Source organism: Zeus faber, assembly GCF_960531495.2.
Source record: "Zeus faber genome assembly, chromosome: 6".
Classification (NCBI taxonomy): Eukaryota; Metazoa; Chordata; class Actinopteri; order Zeiformes; family Zeidae; genus Zeus; species Zeus faber.
The window spans coordinates 4,460,180-4,479,931 of NC_137201.1; the positions used below are offsets into that span (position 1 = coordinate 4,460,180).

Genomic DNA, 19,752 nt, shown 5'->3' on the forward strand with positions numbered 1-19,752 from the left:
GGTGGCTCAGGGGGCCCTCTGCAACCGCATAGTCCGCATACCCTGCCCCCGCCTCACAGATCACAGATCTCCTTTGCGAACAAGATCTGGGACTCGCGACTCACAGCTCAGGTTCGCGGACCGGGTCAGGATTCATTGACTCTGCTCGAGGCGCATGCGTGACTCGTTACTCAGGGCTCTCAGTGAATGCCTGCATGCCTGGCTGCAGTTACCGAGTCGCAAACAAACTTGATGCTGCTTGTGCGGCGGTTGAAACACAGACAAAGAGTGCACAGGGTGAATTTCATGAATGAAGGAGATACCGTCCTTCCCTCCGAAACATGTTTTATTTTCCTTTTATTTTCCTTCCTATATGGGAAGCCACAGCATTAACACAGGCAATGAGTATGAACGAATAAATAGATGTAGTGTAATGTAAACTGTGCACCCGTGGAAAATTACTGGAACAGAGGGGGAAATGCAATGTGGCAATGGGGGGGTTAGTTACTCTGGAAAACTGCGGAGGGGAGGGGAGAATTTGCGGCACGTGCGTGTCCGTAGGAGCGCAGCCCGCGGAGCTCCACTTCACAGCGCACGCGGTGAATTTTATGAATGGAGGTGAATGAAGGCGATGTCTTCCCCTGCAAAACTTATTTTATTGGAAATATTACTCTCCCCAGTATTTGAGTGAAAGTTCTGTCACAAAACTATATTCATACATATCCTTGACCATTTTGAAGTAAACATACGGAAATCCTGGAGCTTTCTTAGCGGGCATACGGCGTGTACCTGCGTACCACGTAGACTTGTTCACCACCCTCCTCAGTCATTTAAAAGAGTTGTTCACTACGAATGAACGGTTCTGAAGTCTTGCATCGCTACTCGGTTCAGAAGGCCACAGTTTGGCCACTTGTTCTAACAAGGGCCACTATGCCTTTGTACGGCACAAATCGAAAACCTGTTTTTTCTTCTATCTTTTTCTCTGCCTTGAAGGTTAAAGAGAACATCTTCCTTAAATGGCTGGGGGGGTGGGGGGGGGTATTACATGTCGTGTTCCCACTCGACTACACTCTTCTCCGTCCACAGTACATTGATAGATTGTTATTAAAATGTATTTCTGATTAGAAGGCCACGTCGGGGGGAGGTGCTGGTGGGGGGGCTCTTTCTTTTCCGTCTATTTCCACGCCGTTCTGCACTGACTTCCAGTGGAGATGCCATAATTAGGGCGCAATCACCACCACTATCTTCGGCGCCATTTCCTCCCGAACATTAAGGCAAGAACGTATCTATCATAATGTCTACAGCCCATCTCTAATTAGGCCTGTAGAGAGTGGGGGGGGGATAGGGGAAAGAAAGAGTCATATCCCAGATAAAATCCCCCCTTTTCAGAAAGTCGTCCGACAAGGCCGCAGAAACCACTTTTCAGTACTAACGAAGAGAAATGTATCATCACCATTTTATACTGCTTGAGCAGTTAGAAAAGACAACAGCATACACAGGGAAATGTCGTCCAATAAAACATTAATCTAAACTGCATTTACCGTTACTGCCCATCGGAGGAAAATAACTCGAACTGGAAAGCGATGGATGGGTATCCACTTAAACACACAGGTTCACACAGACTGTTCCGGTGTACGATGACATTTTATACAAGAATTGTTGGTATTTTTCAAATATGATGGGCCTTGACATTAAAGTAATGGCTGTTGATCTGTTTATGCATTGATGGGATCATTAAATTAGGGTGATGATGTAAGACAATGCTTATGGGAGAGTTTTAGAGTCACGGTACTTAAAGTGAGCAGTTCACCTCAAACGAAGAAATGGAACTTTCGCAAAAGTTCAGACAGGAAGACTGCTTCTCATCATCGTCGCTGATCACTAGGGACCTGAATCATCTGCAGTTACAGTACTCAACCAATCAGAGTCACAGATGTCACAGCCTCAATGATCCAATCCTGTTGCTAGTATTTGTACTTGCTGCTGTAGCTGGCTTCCCAGTTTTGTCACGTCCCATCTCCTCCGGTATCAGTTCCAATCTCCTTCAGTACCAGGTCCCATCTCCAATAGCATCAGGTCCCATCTCCTCCAGTATCAGGTGCCACCCAGCACTGCAGAGAGGACATGACAGAGAGGCTCTGGTTGTCTAGAATAAGAAGGGTGTCTAACTTCCTGTACTCTACTTCCACTCTGCTCTACCGTCCTCTACTCTTATTTTACCTCTACCTTTCTCAACTTCCCTCTACACTACCTGTACTCTACCTCTTCCCCATTCCACCTCCCTCTACTTTACTGATGAGGGAATACACGGCTATCATCAATATCTTCAGTATGTGTATGTATATAATGTGAGTCGATTCTTTAATTTGTCAATATAAAGATGCAATAAAATATAGAATTCCATCCATTATTTGAAGTTTTCAGAGTGGTCAATATGTGGTCGGACTAATCGGACTACAAGTAATTGGACTACGTTGGGTTTTCGGGGTTTCTGAGATCAGCAAAGTGTCGCGACGCACAGTAAGGGTCTGCAGTTGGATGTGTTATGAACTCTTCCTCCACAGTAAAACAGTAGAGTACACATGTTTTGAAATTGGATATACTGTACAGCCTCTTCTCCCTGTCTCTGAACATGCACAGGTACATAAACACCAAATACACAAAGAATTTTTTGGTTTTCCAAAGCCCCTCCAGCAGCTAGTCACACCCCACTGCCCTGCAGTCGGCAGACGGCTGCAATTTATTGGGGCTGTGTGTCCGTCACACTTAACCATCCTTGTCATCAACAGCTATCAACAGTCGTCGGCCAATCAAATTTTCCGGTCTTGCTTCCTTGGGATTGGGAGGGCCTGCGTTTATTTATTTTTTTAACCCAAAGTCGTCTCCTCTCAATTGCCGGCAAACTTCATCCGCCGCCAGTTACCAGGGTGACCACATCTCCTGTCCATGTGTTCTCTCTCCCATTCTCTCTGATTTTCTTGTAATGCCGCCACATCAATAACAGTAGATCAAGGACAGAACATTGCATTCAGAGGCCAGCGGAGATAACGACGAGCTGCACCGGTGATTATTCCCAAAGAAATATACTGTATATATATTTGTATATATTTAAAATACTTAAAGGTCACCTTTTCAGGATGATATATGCTGTTTTTAAAATGGTTGCTTGCTTTTTTCACAAACAAGATGCTCACATAAAAAAACAACCTGAAACCGTCTCTAGCTGTTTGGTCTCCATCTCACACTTTCGCAAAAATTACCATAAACACACTACTCTTCACCCTGTACTCAAATGTGGCACTTTACGTCATTCATACAAGATGTGTTGTAACCAACACCTACGTAGAGTTTGACAGAGGTGTAAGAATTACTAATGAAAAAAAAAGTATAACTTGCCCTGCCGCTGCCTCTCATTTGACTGCGGCTGACTCCATTAGGGAAAAAAGTCCCTCAGAAGATTCTCTTTGTCATTGACCCAAGTTGAAAAGTTGTTATGGTAATATCATTTCTGACAGACAGCTCTGCGATTAACTTTAAAATTATCTTTATTTATTGTAAATTGTTCTGCCAAAATAGGCTGGCCCATTTTGGGCCTGGAAGATGCGGTGCAGTCAAGTTGTCTGACAGAACTAGCTCTGCAAGCTAAGCATACTTTGTTTAGGATTGAGAATATTTTTGGCAACAAATGTCACCTTTTATGGTTATCCTCTAACTGTACTTACATGGAGAGGGTTGCGGGCCGGGTGACAATGTATATGCAATACAAGATACAAGATAATAGGTAAGGTACAGAGGCTTAAAAAAGTACATTAGAGATCAGGGTGATCAGTCCTTTCTAAAAGGGAGGAATTGCTCCTTCCCTTTAAACTGTATCTGATTTTTGCAGCATTAGAAATGGACTTAAGTGTTGACACTTCACCTTCATAATGGTAAATGCATCTTGTCACATCTTTGGCTGGTCTTAATGGCCAAAAGGAGCATCCCGAGTGGCTTCAAATTCAAATTAAATTCCATGAAGAACTGAGATTGACGCAAATACATGTATGCGGTCTGCTGCTGCTACCCAAACATCTGTCATATATTGAACGTGTGTTTTGTTTGTGGAAAGTTTAGTTAGCCGAGACTCCGAGTCCAATATCTTTATACAGCACCTTGAACATAATAACTGCAGTCAAAAAGCAAATAGTTAGCTGATCGAGCTAGATGACATATCTCTCAGGGTGATCAGCAATATTTAGCCATCTTTCACATTACAGGGAGTCTTCTAATTCAATTTCATTAGCAGAATAATCGCTTAACGCAGCTTTAGAGTCACGTAACCGAAAGATAGGGGAATGCACACCTCTTCTCTGTCACATGTCAAACGCTCCATCTTCACATGATGGAGGGAACATGTGATTCTCACTTATTGGCTGGGAAAATAGGTGGTAAATGGAGCATGAAGTGTTACTGAATTAGATCCATATTCTCATCAGGGTTAGGGATGAGGGATTTGCAGGTTGATTCTTTTGATTGAAACCAGGGAAGGATCAGGGGAATGAGTAATTGTGAGAATCAAGGCAGTAAATTCCTATTCCCAATGTTTGCTGAGCGATAGGAAAAAGCTTCATTGATTGTGAGGCCCTGCGAAGAAAAACCTTTCTAGGGCGATACATTTTGCTAAATGGTGTCGTATCCTGAATATGGATTTGGGTGGCGGTGGTCACATGAAAGAAATAAAGTATGAAATTAAAAAAGACCAAAAGCACTGTTATTTTGTGTTGATTTTCAGTATTTGACTTTTGAATATTTTTATGCTTCCTCAAAGGATCTAAGGAAAAAGGAGTTTAAACCGGTAACTACTGCGTCACTAGTCCTGTTACATTCGGCTTCTGATGCAAAGCCTTGATGTCAAAGCTATTCATTGTGTTTCTTTAAAGAGCTTGATTCGTTCAATTCACAGAAACCGTGAATGGCTGGATTTCATATGTTCAAATTGCACACGTGCGTCACCAACATAAAGCCACCCTGCTGGACAAGGATAACCACTTTCCATCTCAATTCTCAGCAGAGGATGAATGAATGAGAAACGAAACGATACAAAAATGGCCACCTTTCAAAATATATTATATATATATATATATATATATATATATATAAACATATATAAAACAAAAGCTTTTTTTGTAAGTGATTAGTACGGTCTTTACGTACCACCCTCTCCAGAGTTTTGTGAGTTATTGATGAGAAGCAATCAAGATTGTGATAGGGATGGGCCTAATCGCTCCTCTATGTTCCACTGTCTTGGAAAAAATGACTTTTCCCTTAAAGTCCAAACATAGATTGGAAAAAGTAATGCAACATATTAAAAATATATATTCCAACAAACGGAAGGACCCTTCAATATGTTTTTCTTTGGGAATACATGACTAAATGATGACTTTAAAGTCATAATTTAGATTCATTATTTCTGTTATTCAGATTGTTTTATTATTTTACTAATTTCATATTTTGGAAAATTATGAAGGTATACTATAGATAATATATAGTTAATATAAATAAAATATATAGTTAATACAGAGCGTAGATAAAGTGTAGATAATATATGTATAGTTATAATATATATAAAAAAAAATATATATATAATAGTTAATATACAAAAAGATGTTATGCACTGTGTGTTCTGACTCCTTTCTATCATAGCAACATTAGCTCTTCCGTGTGATCAGACCTGACTGACCAGTAGACTTAGCTCCCCACACGTATCAATGAGCCTATGGCCGCCCATGACCCTGTGACCGGTTCACCGGTTGTCCTTCCTCGGACCATTTTTGGTAGGTACTAACCACTGCATACTGAAAACACCCCACAAGACCTGTTATTTTGGAGATGACCCAGTCGTCTTGCCATCACAATTTAGCCCTTGTCAAAGTCGCTCAGATCCTTATGCTTGCCCATTTTTCCTGTTTCCAACACATCATATATATCCCACACATAATATATCCCACAACTTGACAGGTACCATTGTATCGAGATGAGCAATGTTATTCACTTCACATGTCAGTGGTTTTAATGTTGTGGCCGATTTGTATATACTTATTTACAATATATGAAGAGCAGCCATAACTGGTTTTTCCCTGAATATATTGCAAATATATTCTTCATTATGTATTCCCTACCTCCCAGCATTAGGTGTAATTAAGACGTTGGGAACATTGTCACACAAGACCAGTGTTTTAATTCACATGAATAACAAAGATTGTCAGTAAATTACATTTCCATGAGAATCCATTGCATTGTGTAAAAGATGTATTAATTCCACAATGTACTTTAATGTTATAGACATTTTGACCACTGTGGTTTAAGCAGCCACACCTTGGGTCTTGGGTCTCGGTAATTGGCCCAGGATCAGGGTGGCTGTATGCCTGTTGCTCATCAGAGCAATCAACTAGCAACAAGTAAAACCCCCATCTACACACACACACACACGGAGGGAGCCTCTGTCATGACAATGTTTCATCTGCTCCCGGATTGTTCCATCTTGCCCACCCTCTCCAATAAACTGGTGTATTCGTAACATCTCTGCATGTGTCTGTGGCGGAGGGCCCTTAAAAAAAGCACCACTCGGGTGGGATGTGACAGGAGGATCTAAGACAACCACCCTTGGAAACCGCAGCGGAAATGCAGATATTTAGTCATATTTATCTGTTATGCGTTTCTCTTCAAATCCCAAGTTTTTCCATTTGAAGAAGGCAAATGGCACGATTTGTTGAAGGTGCACTAGGACCAAATTAAGTGGAGTGTCCTTGGGTGGGTGGGTGGATGCTTTGAATGAAGCTTTTTCTTTTCGTTTCCAGCTACTATTTCTTAAAAGCTGATGATTCATTCAGGCTTTTTTCCTCTGTAGGAAGGGGGGGCACCTTTGAAAAGGTTGAAGGAGACTCGGTTTGAAGGCAAATCGAGCTTTTTGACTCCTACTCAGACGCGCGATAAAAAATACAAATAAAAAGTTTTGGGCTGTTGTAGGTGTTGCAAAGTGAAGCTTAAAAAAATTCTAATAATAAAAAATAAAAAATAAAGACCAAGACGGACAAACGAGGGGAGGGAAAGAAAGCTGCAAAACAAATCTCTTCTTCAGTGTCTCAGAACTTTTTTTTATTTTACCATGCATAGTTTGGACAAGAGTGTAGTGGAAACGCAAAAGGCGAATTAAATGAAATTCATAATAGTTTAGGAAAAAAAAAAAATAAAAAAATAAAAAAATAAACATTCGTTATGATTTCGAAATCGTTCGCGTCCTTCAAAGTAAAAGTGACATTTTAAGCCGGGGGGGAAGTGCAGTCTGTCCGAACATAAATACAAAACACAAGAAGAAGTGTCTTAAAACTAGAACATTCAGGACATTCTTTTCTCTTTAATTCAACACAGTGCAATAATAAACAAAAGAAAGTGGAGAATTCCTTGACTTATTTCTCTCCCCGCCCTCAACACTGAAGTTTCTCCATCTGTGAATTTCGCAGACGTCCATCTCTCCCTCTCTCGTACGTCACAATCAGGAAAGAGAATTGAATTGTAAACAAACACCCACATGGAAATTAGCATTGGAGATTAGAATGTTAGGCCACTGCTGAACTGAACATTTTGAAAAAGAGAAAAAAACGATATAAATAATCCCTTCAAATACCACATGTTCACCGTCAAAGTTTTGAGGGTCTTGCATCAGCCTCCCGCCTGCCCGTGTGTGTGTGTGTGTGTGTGTGTGTGTGTGTGTGTGTGTGTGTTGCTGCGGGCATACGGTAGTAGCAGTGCTCTAGCAGGATATTAAAAAATAAAAACAACACCCGTTATGGGGTAATTAAATGGCACTATTTTTTTTTCTTTTTTTTTTTAATACATTGACATCAATTTTTGGACACTTTTTCAGCGACAGATGGGTGGTACATCAGGACTTTTTTTCTTTCTTCTGAATGTGGCTGAGAATGCCACAAAAGAACAAAAAAAAACAACAAAAAAAAAAAAAATGGAGTTCCCCTGGAATAATGTTGTATTCTGTAACAGTTCACAGTGTTAAGAGTGTGTGTGTAAGAGAGAGGGGGGCATGGTCTTCTGGAGAAAAAACTCCCCAATTGTATCCTTCATTGCCGGACAGAAACACAATTGTACAAAATAACCGGTGTGTTAAAAAAAAATATATATTATAATAACAATAAAAATAATAAAATAAAATAAAAGAGAAAGAAAACAAATCCCTTAAATATCGGTGACTTTTCAAAGCTGGTCGTCCCACATTGCAGTGCAGTGCATCCCAACAGTGCAGATGTGGGGGGGTCGTTAATTATCTTTATTTTCTTCGAGTGAACTGCTCCCCAGAAGAGTTGGGCTGCTTCACGGTTGGAAAGAGAAACAACGTCAACGGGGAGGGGTTGTGGAAACCTCTTTTGGACACGTCTGAAATGAATTTGACGGACATATTCGCAGAGAATGTGAAATAATTCATTTAAATGTTAAAGTACACAGTGCCTGCGTACTACCACAAAATATTGTTACTGTAACGCATCCGCACAATTAAAAATGGTTGTTACGGTAATGAACACACCTTATCAGTACATTCGTGCCCACTATTCTTTCTATTTTGTGTCTAAAATGTATATTTAAAAAAAAAAAAAATGAAATACTATGTTGTTACGGTAATGTACTCCTACGGTGAAATATTACTTTTAAACATGACAAAAACGGAAAGCGCCATTTTTTACGCTAAGCTAAGCCAAAGTGCATACATTACCATCACACCCATCCCAATAATATAATAGCTGAAAACAACTAAGTGAGCAATACAGCAGGCGTACTTCACTATTTAAATGAATTATTTCACATTCTCGGTGAATCTGTGTGTCTTACGGTGAATGAACCATCTGCTCTCGTACGAAAAGAACAGAACAAGAAAAAATCGTCGGAATCAAAACGACAATCTAAATCGCGAACTAAAGGTGCGCCTGTCGTGACGGGATCCAACTGCGTCCCAGTTGACAGAAATCAAGCACAGTGTCGTCATGTGAAGACTACAGTGAAGAACGACGAAGGGCGCTAACGTGCTAAGGGGTCGCGGCGCTAACCCGGTGATTTACTGTGAGCGATATTACATATCTACATTTAGAAAACAACACTGCAAAGCACCAATTCTGGGGAATTCCTTCAAAAACAGTATGAAAATAATACCCCCCCCCCCAAAAAAAGAGAAAAAATAAAACAAAAATACAAAGACTCTCTCAGACACTTAAGTTTAGGTAGTTTTCCAAAGTTGACGTGAAATCAGTGAGGACTAAGAGATAAATATTTCACATTTTTTTCTATGTCTCCCCGCTCGTTTTACAGAGAAGTAAATATAAAAAAAAAAAAAAAAAAAAGTTATGGAAGAAAAAACAACACAAACTGTCTGACTGTTTTGTTTGGTAATATTATCTTCTGTAATTGGTAACATGGGCGAGATCACTTTTTTAGTTTTCGGCTAAGAAAACACTTGAGCTTCTCCATTGGAAAAAGAAAAAAAAAAAAAAAAAAAAGAAAAAGAGCCAGTGTTGAAACCAAAAGCCTTATAGAATTCTTTGAGACATCATACAACTATGCACATATAATAAAAACATTAAACAATGATCAAGTCCGTCTTTATTTTATTTTATTTTTTTTTTTTCTTCCCTCCTTCTCCCCCCGCCACATTAGGGAAATGTTAACTCCGCTCAGTTCAGGAGCATCACAAGCTCAGGGGGAAAGGAAAAATAAACCAAAACGAATTATTTGTAATCAGTGTCCTCAATTATCATCACCAGACCTCGCTCCCAAACAGTAGAAATCGAATTACTGGTTGTATCGACGATTAGGTTAGTCGGATTGACAGAGAGGGGTGAAAGGACGGATCCTTTTGGGGGTTTTTTTTGCGTCCTTTGAGACAACAATCCGAGCCACCAGGAGTGAATAGTTCGGATTTGTTGGCTGGGAGCTGAGATCATCTTGGGGATGTATGCAGCCAGACAGGCAGACACACAGACAGCTAAGCCGGCAAGCTAGGTAGGTAGCGAATCCGTCTCAGCTTAGTGTAATACCAACTTTGACCAATAGGAGCAGGTGAGGGAGGAATATCTGTTACCGCTGCATTGGTAACACCACCTTTCGCGGTAGATTTCACCTCCCAACCACCGGGGGAAGTCAAGTCGGTGCGTAACAGTCACAATTTTCGTTCGCCCTTGTGCCGGCCCGGTGGCCAGTTTGGCCCACTACTCTATCCCGGCGTGAGGAGAGGGGTGCACAAGCTTCTCTGTTTTGAGTTGTGTCTCTATTGGGTGTCTGTGTGTGTGTGTGTGTTTGTGTAGACAGTTTTGGACACGTAGAAAAAGGTGTGAAAGAGGAGAATTCCTCAGCTCACTTGATGTGCTCTGCGCTATGCGAGGAGCAGTAGTATTTTTTATGAGCGATGAAGGTGGAGAGGCTGCTGAACTTGATGTTGCACAGGCGACAGAAGCGGGAGTTACCGTTCTGGACGGGAGAGATCAGGGGGCTTTTGGTCCCTGGGACCGGGGGAGGGATGGGCGAGGGGAGAAGAGGGTGAGAGGCCACAGCCGGGGCGGCAGCCTTGTCTGCGAGGAGAGAGGCCCCCACCGTCTCCCTGAGTGCCTCAGGTTCGGGCGACGCAGTCAGTGAGAGGGCTCTGGCGGGCGACACGGCCAAGGGGGAGTCTGCCAGGGGAGATCTGCCCCCGGCTGAGGGACTCCCGTTGAGCAGAGGGGAGGTGGGGGACCCTGCTTCCTGTTTCACCTGCCCATTGATGCTGTCCCAGTGGAGTCGGGAACCCAGTTGTGACTGGTTGCTCGGACTGGTAGAGGCGGCGGTCGCTCCATCCCTGGGGCTGAGGCTGGGATTGGGGCTGGCTGCGCCACCTGCCTGGACCTCCTGGAACTGCTGTGACGTGAGAACCATGCCGTGGACGGTCTTCAAGTGCTCGACCATGTTGCAGTTGATGGGTCTGTTTAGGCAGTAGGGACAGACCACCTGGGGCGAACCGGCACCAAGGCCTCTTGCCCTGGCTATGGGTGTGGTCGTTTGAGTAGTGCTGGTAGAACTGTGCTGAGGGGATGTTGCATCAGACCCGGGCAGGTCTGAAGAAGGTTGGGGGCTGGATGAGGTACCGGGGGTCTGGGGCACCCTCTCAGCAGGCAGAGTTTTAGCCTCTGCAGCGTGGAGGATTTCAGGTCGCTCCTGCTGGGGCCTGCTCTTGGGGGAAGTGGAAGCCGGCCTTTTGAGCCTGTGCAACTGCTCCAAGGTGAGTTGCTGGAGGGTGGTGGCGGGGCAGTAGTAGGTCTTGTGAGCCAGGTAGTTCTCAATGCTGTTGAAGCTGATGCTGCAGGCTGTGCACTTGTGGTAGTCTGTGAGGGGTAAGGCGGGCAGCATGCTGCCTCCTGCCCCGCTACCACCACCACTGCCCCGGGAAGTCTCCAGTAGACGGGGACGCTTGCTCAGATCGATGGGTCCATCTCCTTCAGGGCTGGAGCTGCCAGCTCCTGCCGGGGAGAGCTCTTGCTTGACAGCCAGGCCCAGTGTGGAGGGAGATGGTGCAGCAGCTGCGGCTGCTGCTATCGCTGCAGCAGCGGCCGCCTTGGCCAAGGCCTCAGTCCGAGCCATGTGGATCTCGTACATCTTCTTCCTCTTGCGTGTGCGGATAGGCTGCGGGACGAAAGGTGTGTTGCCCCCAGACGGCTTGTGGTTTGGCCGATGGTTGGACGGGTCATGGCGTGAGGCGCAGTAGAAGCGCTTGTGCACGGTGTAGTTGTCGTGGCGGCTAAAGCGGATATTGCAGGCCTCGCAGAAGGTCTTGGTGGGGTCGTCCTCCGGATCCTCTGCCGAACCGCTGGCAGGGCTCTGGCTGCCCTCACTGGCCCTTCCTCCTCCTGCTCCTCCTCCACCTCCACCACCTCCTTCACCCTCAGAAGAGGACGAAATGCCCTCTTTCAGGGTGGGTGTCTTGGGCTTGCCCTCTGCCAGTCTCCTGCTATCTCCTGCCGTACTATTCACTGTAGGGTCTGAGTCAGTAGGGGAGGCTGAAGCTGCTCTGCTTGGTGCCCCAGCCTGGGGGGAGGTGGACAAGCCTTGCACCCCACCGGGAAGCACCGTGCCAGGGCCCGGGTCACGAGCCAGAGCCGGGGCTTCCCCGTGGTGCCTGCTGGAGCAGTACAGCCTCTTGTGCACGTAGAAGTTGTTGATGTTGTTGAAGGTAATGTCACACTCAAAGCAGGTGGCCCCCTTGTGGGGTGGGGTGGCCGTAGCATTGGTGGCCGGAGAAGCCCCCCCGGGGAAGAATGCAGCGGGATTGGCCTGGGGGATGGCCTGGCCCTGCTTGAGGCGGCTGTGGACCATTTCTGACATCTTGGCAAGGATCTCCGAGGCCTGGGGCAAGATGGCCGCTTCCGGGCTAAACATGTACTGAGGGAGAAACATTGCTCCACCTGGCAACACTGAACCGCCTCCTGCCATGTGGGCAGGGCTAGAACCCGGGGTGGGACTCGTGGGTTCGGCTTTAATGACAGCAGCAGAGGGACTCTTGGGAGACGTGGATGTCTGAGAGGTGGATGTGGGCGGAAGGCTCTGGCTGACTTTCATCCTTGACTCCTGCTCGCCATCTTCTCTTCTACCTTCCTGCTCCCCTCTCTCCTCGGCCATCTCCATCGCCTGCTCTTCTACCTCAGAGTCCGAGCGGGGCTCCTCCTTGATCCTAAGCTCCGAAGCCGTGTCCTCGGGGGGGCTGCAGCCTCGGGGGGTGGCCGAGCCACCGTTGGCACCAGGGCTGGAGGAGTCCGGTCTGGGAACACAGGCGGGCGGCTCCCCCTCCTGGGCGGAGGGCGGGAGCAGACCTTGCTCGAACAAGGAGGGGGTGCTCTGCCGTGGGGTGGGGCTCCTCTCGGCCAGCACTCTGACCTCCAGGTGCGTGCGCACGTGCTGCTGGAGTTGGGCTGGGGTGTCACAGTTGTGGCCGCACACCTGACACTTCAGCACCACCCCGGAGTCACCTGGACTGAGACCTAATGGAGAGATAGAAGTCAGTGGAGGAGAGCCTTTGGGTGCAGTCATGGCATTCATGTTGGTTATTCTGTCTGGTCTAGTAGCAAAAGCACAAAACCAAAGCAAAACATGGAATTCTACAGTATATTGAGCTGTTGCACATCATGGCTCTTTTTAACGTTCATTGGTTTATAGTGGTTATATGATAAGCATTATATTATTATAGCCTTGAAACATTGACATTCATCCAATCCAGGGTTATAGGCCAAGCTTATCCCGTCATCTATAATTAGGTGCATTGCCTGCTTTTTGCAAAACGTACATTTTAGCAGTGGAAGACCTGTACCTGTGGCCAGGGGCAACTTGGGCATGCCGGGCCCCGGTGAGTAGACCTCGCTGCGGGAGCCGGGCTGGCACACCATGTGGCTGGTGACCAGGTGGCTGTAGAGAATGTCCCTGGTGCTGGAGATGAAGCCACAGCCGTGGCAGATACCGTTCAGGGTGTCGGTGTGCACCTTGAGGTGGCGCTCGCAGTTGGCCTTGGTGGTGAAGGCAGAGAGGCAGATGAGACAGACGAACGGGCGCTCGCCTGCGCAGAAGGGGAGGGAAGAGAGGGCACGGAGAAGGCCAAGAGCCGGTTAGAACAACAAAAATGAAAAAAAAGAAACCTAGAAAGTGGGAATGCAGTTGTTTTCTGGGGTTGCCGCCATCTCAGGGACGGCTTGTTTTCTTTAGGGTTTATACCGCAAATTTCTGATGGATCTTAAGGACCTTCGACAAGATTTGTCAGAGCTTTTGTTCATAAAGGGCTCCGCACAAAGGCACACTCGAGATTGTCGAAGTGAGGGGAATCAGTGCCAGTGTAGGTTGAAGTTTATTTACCGGTTAAGCCATCGCTCTATAAAAATGGATCTCTCGCCGCTGCAAATATTTCACTTTATCATTCACGAACACGGAGGGTTCCAAATGTTTAAAAATATTTGCCGTTTCGGCTTTTGACTCGACTGTACACACTGTGGATAATCAATCCTACATAACATCCAGGGTGAGAGGCTTCACGGAGCAGAAATAGCTGTGCCGAGACTCGCCGCAGAATGAAAACATTTATAACAAAACGCATGAGAGATTCTGAGATTATGATCAATTTGGCAAAATTTGTGCAAGTGACAGCAGTTCTGAACCACGTGAGCTGAACCACTTTTTTCTTTTTTTTTTTACTGCTACCGTTAACACTTACTGTATGCCACTTTTTATTAGTAATGCCATAATACTGTAACTTGGACTCACTGTAGACACTTATGATGACCATCACATAGTAACCTCTCAACAAAAGGAGGTTTTATATCTATTCCAACATAAATATTTTAAATATATGTCAATTTGAAAAAAAAGAAAAAAAAAAGTTCAGCTAAAATAATACGGTTTTTTTTGTTCTTCAAATTTTATGAAGCACTAAAAATAAAGATAAAAGTGAAGACGATGGGTTATATATATCGATTTAAAAAGTGAATTAATAAAAAAGAAAATGTATATCCAAGAAAAACAGGTTTCCTGCATGGTTTGAAATTTTCCGTTTCTTTGTGGAGGTGACGTTGGTGTTGGCGCGGTTCAGTGTTTTCTTTTTTCTGAGGCTGCTCACCGCTGTGTGTGCGCATGTGGATCTCCAGCGAGCTGGCGCTGGGGCAGCTCTTGTTGCACTGCGGGAAGGGGCAGATGCGCTCGTTGGGGTATGACTCCTTGGGCTTGTCCTGGGGCGGCGAGGCGGCAGCGGCGGCGGCAGCGGCGGGTTGCTGGGGCTGCTGCTGCTGCTGCTGCTGCTTCTGCCGGCTAGCGCAGTAGTACATGAGGTGGGCCTGCAGGTTCCGCTCGCTGCGGTACCAGATCCCACAGTCCTTGCAGGGGAAGATGTCCTCTGGGGTGGAAAAAACAAGAAACATGAACCATCAGTCAAAGTTGGATCTAATCGGGCAAAAATCACATTGTCAAGTGGAGAGGAAAAGGCCAGTTTTTTTAAAGAACGCAACACCAGTGGGTGGGGTGGGAGCGAAGCATTCGCCACACCATGGTTCTCCAAGACAAGGCACACAGAGGTAACTACAGGGCCTAACACTGCTGCTCGGCGAGGTGCCTGTGTGTGTGTGTGTGTGTGTGTGTGTGTGTGTGTGTGTGTGTGTGTGTGTGTGTGTGAGACTGGGGGGAGATCATACAGACACTCCGTGGTAGCGTATGGTATCTGGGGTATTTTATTTTGATAACATCCAGTAATTAGGCGGCTCTTTAGCGAGTGTGTGTAAGACAGTGACAGGGGCAGGAAGGAAGGAAGGCTGGATCAGAGAGGGAGAACGTCGGATGGTGTCGGAACCCTTGCGGCTGATTTTGGGGTCGATTAATCACGGTCACAGCGCTCTGGGTGAGTGTCTGTGTATAACTGTGTGTGGGTGTGTGTGTGTGTGTGTGTGTGTGTGTGTACACAGACATCTCCGCATGCCACCAACATCAAGGGGAGTTTATTAGAATTGCCAGACAGCCAGGGGTTAGAATATGGGTGGGATGGGGTGGGGGTGGGAGTGGGGGTGGGGATGGGGGGGATTGTGAAAGGATTCCAGTGCCATCTTGTGGTGGAGGAGGCACATTACAACGGAACAGAACTGGTGTAGCCAACAAAGACATGAATCCAGAGCAAGGGAGAGAAAAAACATATGCCTCCGATCCTGCCTCGGGACCCCCCTGTGATCTCCGGATCACCGGGCACCCTAGGTTGGGAATCACTGGCATAGAGTATATTTGGAGTAAGTTGTTCTTACTCCAAATAAACTCCAAAACAAGCACTAAAAGACAAACAGCAGAGGGACACACATGCATACCATGAAGACCACCCACGACACTTACTGTTGATGACGGCGGTGGCCAAGATGGCCGCCATGCCGGCCTGCTGCGGGAGGAGCTGGATCTCTGAGTGCAGGGCCGCCGGGTACTCGGCAGGCTCCTCCTTTACTGCCGCGAGGGCAGGCGGTTGAGGAGGTGAGGAGGAGCGCGAGCGAGAGTGGGAATGGGAGTGGGAGCGGGGGGGAGGGAGGGGCGACAGCAAGGCCACCAGGCCCTCGCCGGGGGCGATCCTGCGGGCCACCCTGCAGTACAGCTCCTTGCCTGATGAGAAACACAAACACACATCAGTCATTTTGATTACATTCTTGGCGGGGTGGCTGTGAAAAATGTGAAAAAACTTGTGAGGCCGAATCACAGAACGATGTATTGTGGATCCAATGTAATATAATGTGTGTGTGTGTGTGTGTGTGTCCACAAGATACGATCCAATATGGACGTATGGACTTCATAAGGTACTGTGGAAGGGAAAATATTGTGGAGGAAGCGGCACATATTTCCCATGAGGAGAAAGTACTTCCTGAGACCTGTCTCTGTGTGTGCACGTCTGTGTGTTTAAGCAAAATGCTTCTAATCTAGACTGTTTTGCCCCAGTGTATTAGCTACAAGGCACAAAAAACACCTTGTCGGGCACTCCACGGTTTGATCAGTCTTTTGGCAGCCATTAAGAGAGTCATCGGATAAAACATCCGATTGTACTTCGTAATGAAAGTTATTCTGGTCTCTTGGGGGGGGATTACCTTTACTGTAGATGGTGCAGTTGGCGGATGTGGCGTCCGAGGTCAGCGGTAACCTGTTGAGCCAACAGCCGTCATCCTCGCAAACCATGATCAGCCTGAGTCCCTGCAAACACACACAAATACAAATATATATATATGATATATTTATATCTCAAATATAACAGAGCAAAAAAACAGGTTTCACAACTTGAGTGCCATGGCAAACTCTGGTTACTCCAGTCATCGGCGTGGGACATGGACTGTGGCTTTGAATACTTGTAGTCTCTCCTTAACGTCTCAACAAGATAAAGCACCAATCGGACGGCACGCGGCGGAGGCGACGTCCACTCCATGAACGCCGGCTTCGCAAACAGCGCTTTACAAAAGGATCTGCCGGGGAACATGGGTAATCAAAAACCCCCACGGAGGAAATGAGGAAATGAGTGGTGGGGGTATCGTCCGAACAAAGCCGTTCAGAGAGAAAAGAGGGGATACAAATGAGAAGAAGGAAAAAGGAGAGGGGGGGCCCAGGAGAGAGGGAGGACAAGAAAGGAAGAGAAAGGAGATCTGATGAGGTCGGTATGCTCCCCATTCAGACCGTAGCCCATAATAAGATTCTTTCTGGATAGACTGGACAAAGACTGGGCAGTCAATGTCAGCCAGTGTGTGTGTGTGTGTGTGTGTGTGTGTGTGTGTGTACATGTGTAGGAATGAGGGAGACAGACAGGGAGGAAGGAAGAGCAACAGTGAATGAATAACACACACACACACACACACACACACACACACACACACACACACACACACACACACACACACACACACACACACACACACACACACACACACACACACACACACACACACACACACACACACACCTGTGCATTCCCAGTACAATCTCGCCTTTGTTCAGAAGAGTCTCCATCTGACAATTACTCCCAGGACACAAGCTTATCCCTTGGCTCCTTGACATGGAGACTGTGCGCACGCATGCACGCACGCAAGCACGCCATTGTCAGCCAACTCCAATTCCTTACACTTTACTTTGAGTCAGACTGAACAACAAAGCCATATTTGCCCCCAAAACATGTAACTTTAGTGTCTTCTAACAGGTTGGTTTATTTCACCACCGTCCGGTGTTCAAGAGAAGGGGGCAGTGCGGTTGCAGTGCACCCACACCACCACCAGGTGGCAGCACACACTCAGCACCATGTGGTTATTTTGTTGGCTGGTGTTTCAAATTCCTCCTTGCATTTTTTTTTTTTTTTTTTTTTTCGGTTTTAATAAATAACACCTCCCCCATCACGCTTACGGGTGTAGTTAAAATTTGCCGCCTCGCTGATTCCATCCTTAGGGAGTAATTCAACTTCCATCTGATCCCGAGATATTTTGTGATTAGAGTTGCCTTCAAACGTGGTAAATAAAGTCAAAATTTGAAAAGGCTGCCTCTGAGATGGGAATTGTATGAAAGGTGTACGCTTGCATAGGGCACAGAACCAACCAGAACAACATTGTAGATTCCACAATAAACCTGCGCTGGGGTTCAGGACGACCAAACTGCAACACATACGCACGGAGGATGGAAGAGCATCTTCCTTGGTGAAAAACTACCTGGGAATGGATGGAGGGTTGGAATAGTGAAGGAAGCAAGGTAGGAAGGTCTCCAAAGCCCTCAGCCCGTCTGCCGAGCGTCCAAGATGGGGAGACGGCAGCGGGGCCGTTTTGTATTTCACGGGGGGTGGGGGGGGCCATGCAGCGCTGATGTGGAGATACAGTTCTCTTTTGTTTTAATTTGTAACTCGACGCCGGAGCCAGCGTCTGAGCTGGAAGTACCGCTAATTTGTTTCGGGGGCTAATTCGGCCCGGAAGTTTTCTCTGCTGCCGTAGGCCGACGGACGACAGGAATGAGAGCCTGGGGGGGCGGGGGCACAAGTGCATGAGCTTATCTTAGGACGATTTTATCTGATCCCACCAGGGTTCTGGAGCAGTCAGGATTTGGAAAACACACTCCGATCCACCCCATCACACACACACGCAGGCACACATGCAGTCGCCTGCCCCATGGACAGACCATAAATACACTTGCACAGTCAACAGACCCAACGCTCACACTGGTACACATGCACACATACACACACAGTCTCAAGATAATGAGAACCAAAGAGGCACAAGGCCAGATCGCGGTTTGGTGGAGGCTGTGTGCGCACACGTGTGTGTGTGTGTGTGTAATTAACCGAGCCAGTGGAGAATGCCGATGCCAGAGATGTGGGGGTGAGTTAAGGGGAAGGTAAAGGCCACCGGATGCTAAAATACCCACCACACACACACACACACACACACACACACACACACACACACACACACACACACACACACACACACACACACACACACACACACACACACACACACACACACACACACACACACACACACACACACACACACACACACACACCCCTTCCCAAATCTCCAGGCGGACCATAGCGATAACCAAAAGAGCTGATTGTCACCCGGCCGCACATTGCCTGGACACCCAACTCATGGAAAAGAAATAAAAACCCATTGTCCTTGAGCAAGGCCAAGGGGGGGATAAGTATCGATGTTTTATTATTTATTAATTTATTGATCAATTTGATGATTATGGTAAATGTCCTCACCTCATCGTATATGTCTAATGACAGTTGTAATACACTTGTCTCGCTATGCTTGGGAAATGTAAAAATTCAGTCATGCCAATAAAGCTAATTCGATGGAATGGAATTATTTGTACAACAAACAAACAAGATAATAGTACAAACAGGGCTGGAGCACAAAGTCGATATGACGGCGACAGACGTAGAAACGGGAGAAGAGACGGAAAGTGCAAAAGAGGAGAGAGGGAGGAGTGCAGAAGTACGGAGGTACGAGTCAAGATAGCGAGAGAGACGCAGATAAGGAGTCAATTTCTCTCTCTCTCTCTCTCTCTCTCTCTCTCTCTCTCTCTCTCCCCCTCTCCCCCTATCTGTAAATCGATCAGCCGACGCAATCAGGGGTTCCATCCATCCATCCATCCCCCCTCCATCTATCCATCCACCCTATCTATATATATATTATTCTGTGCACTCCCTCCATTATAATCCATCCATCTATGGCGTCACACCGC

General features: G+C 46.3%; 1 protein-coding gene across 1 annotated transcript in view; it reads right to left on the reverse strand.

Moving 5' to 3' along the window:
- Positions 1-10,371: 10,371 nt before the first annotated feature.
- zfpm1 (zinc finger protein, FOG family member 1) overlaps positions 10,372-19,752 on the reverse strand; it is a gene marked incomplete at both ends in the record, with an annotated part of 65,294 nt that continues 55,913 nt past the window's right edge. Inside the window, 5 exons of the mRNA XM_080002346.1 lie at positions 10,372-13,022; positions 13,349-13,591; positions 14,642-14,914; positions 15,892-16,149; positions 16,626-16,728. Coding sequence (XP_079858472.1) covers positions 10,372-13,022; positions 13,349-13,591; positions 14,642-14,914; positions 15,892-16,149; positions 16,626-16,728 — 3,528 coding nt within the window. The remainder of the gene's footprint in view (positions 13,023-13,348; positions 13,592-14,641; positions 14,915-15,891; positions 16,150-16,625; positions 16,729-19,752) is intronic.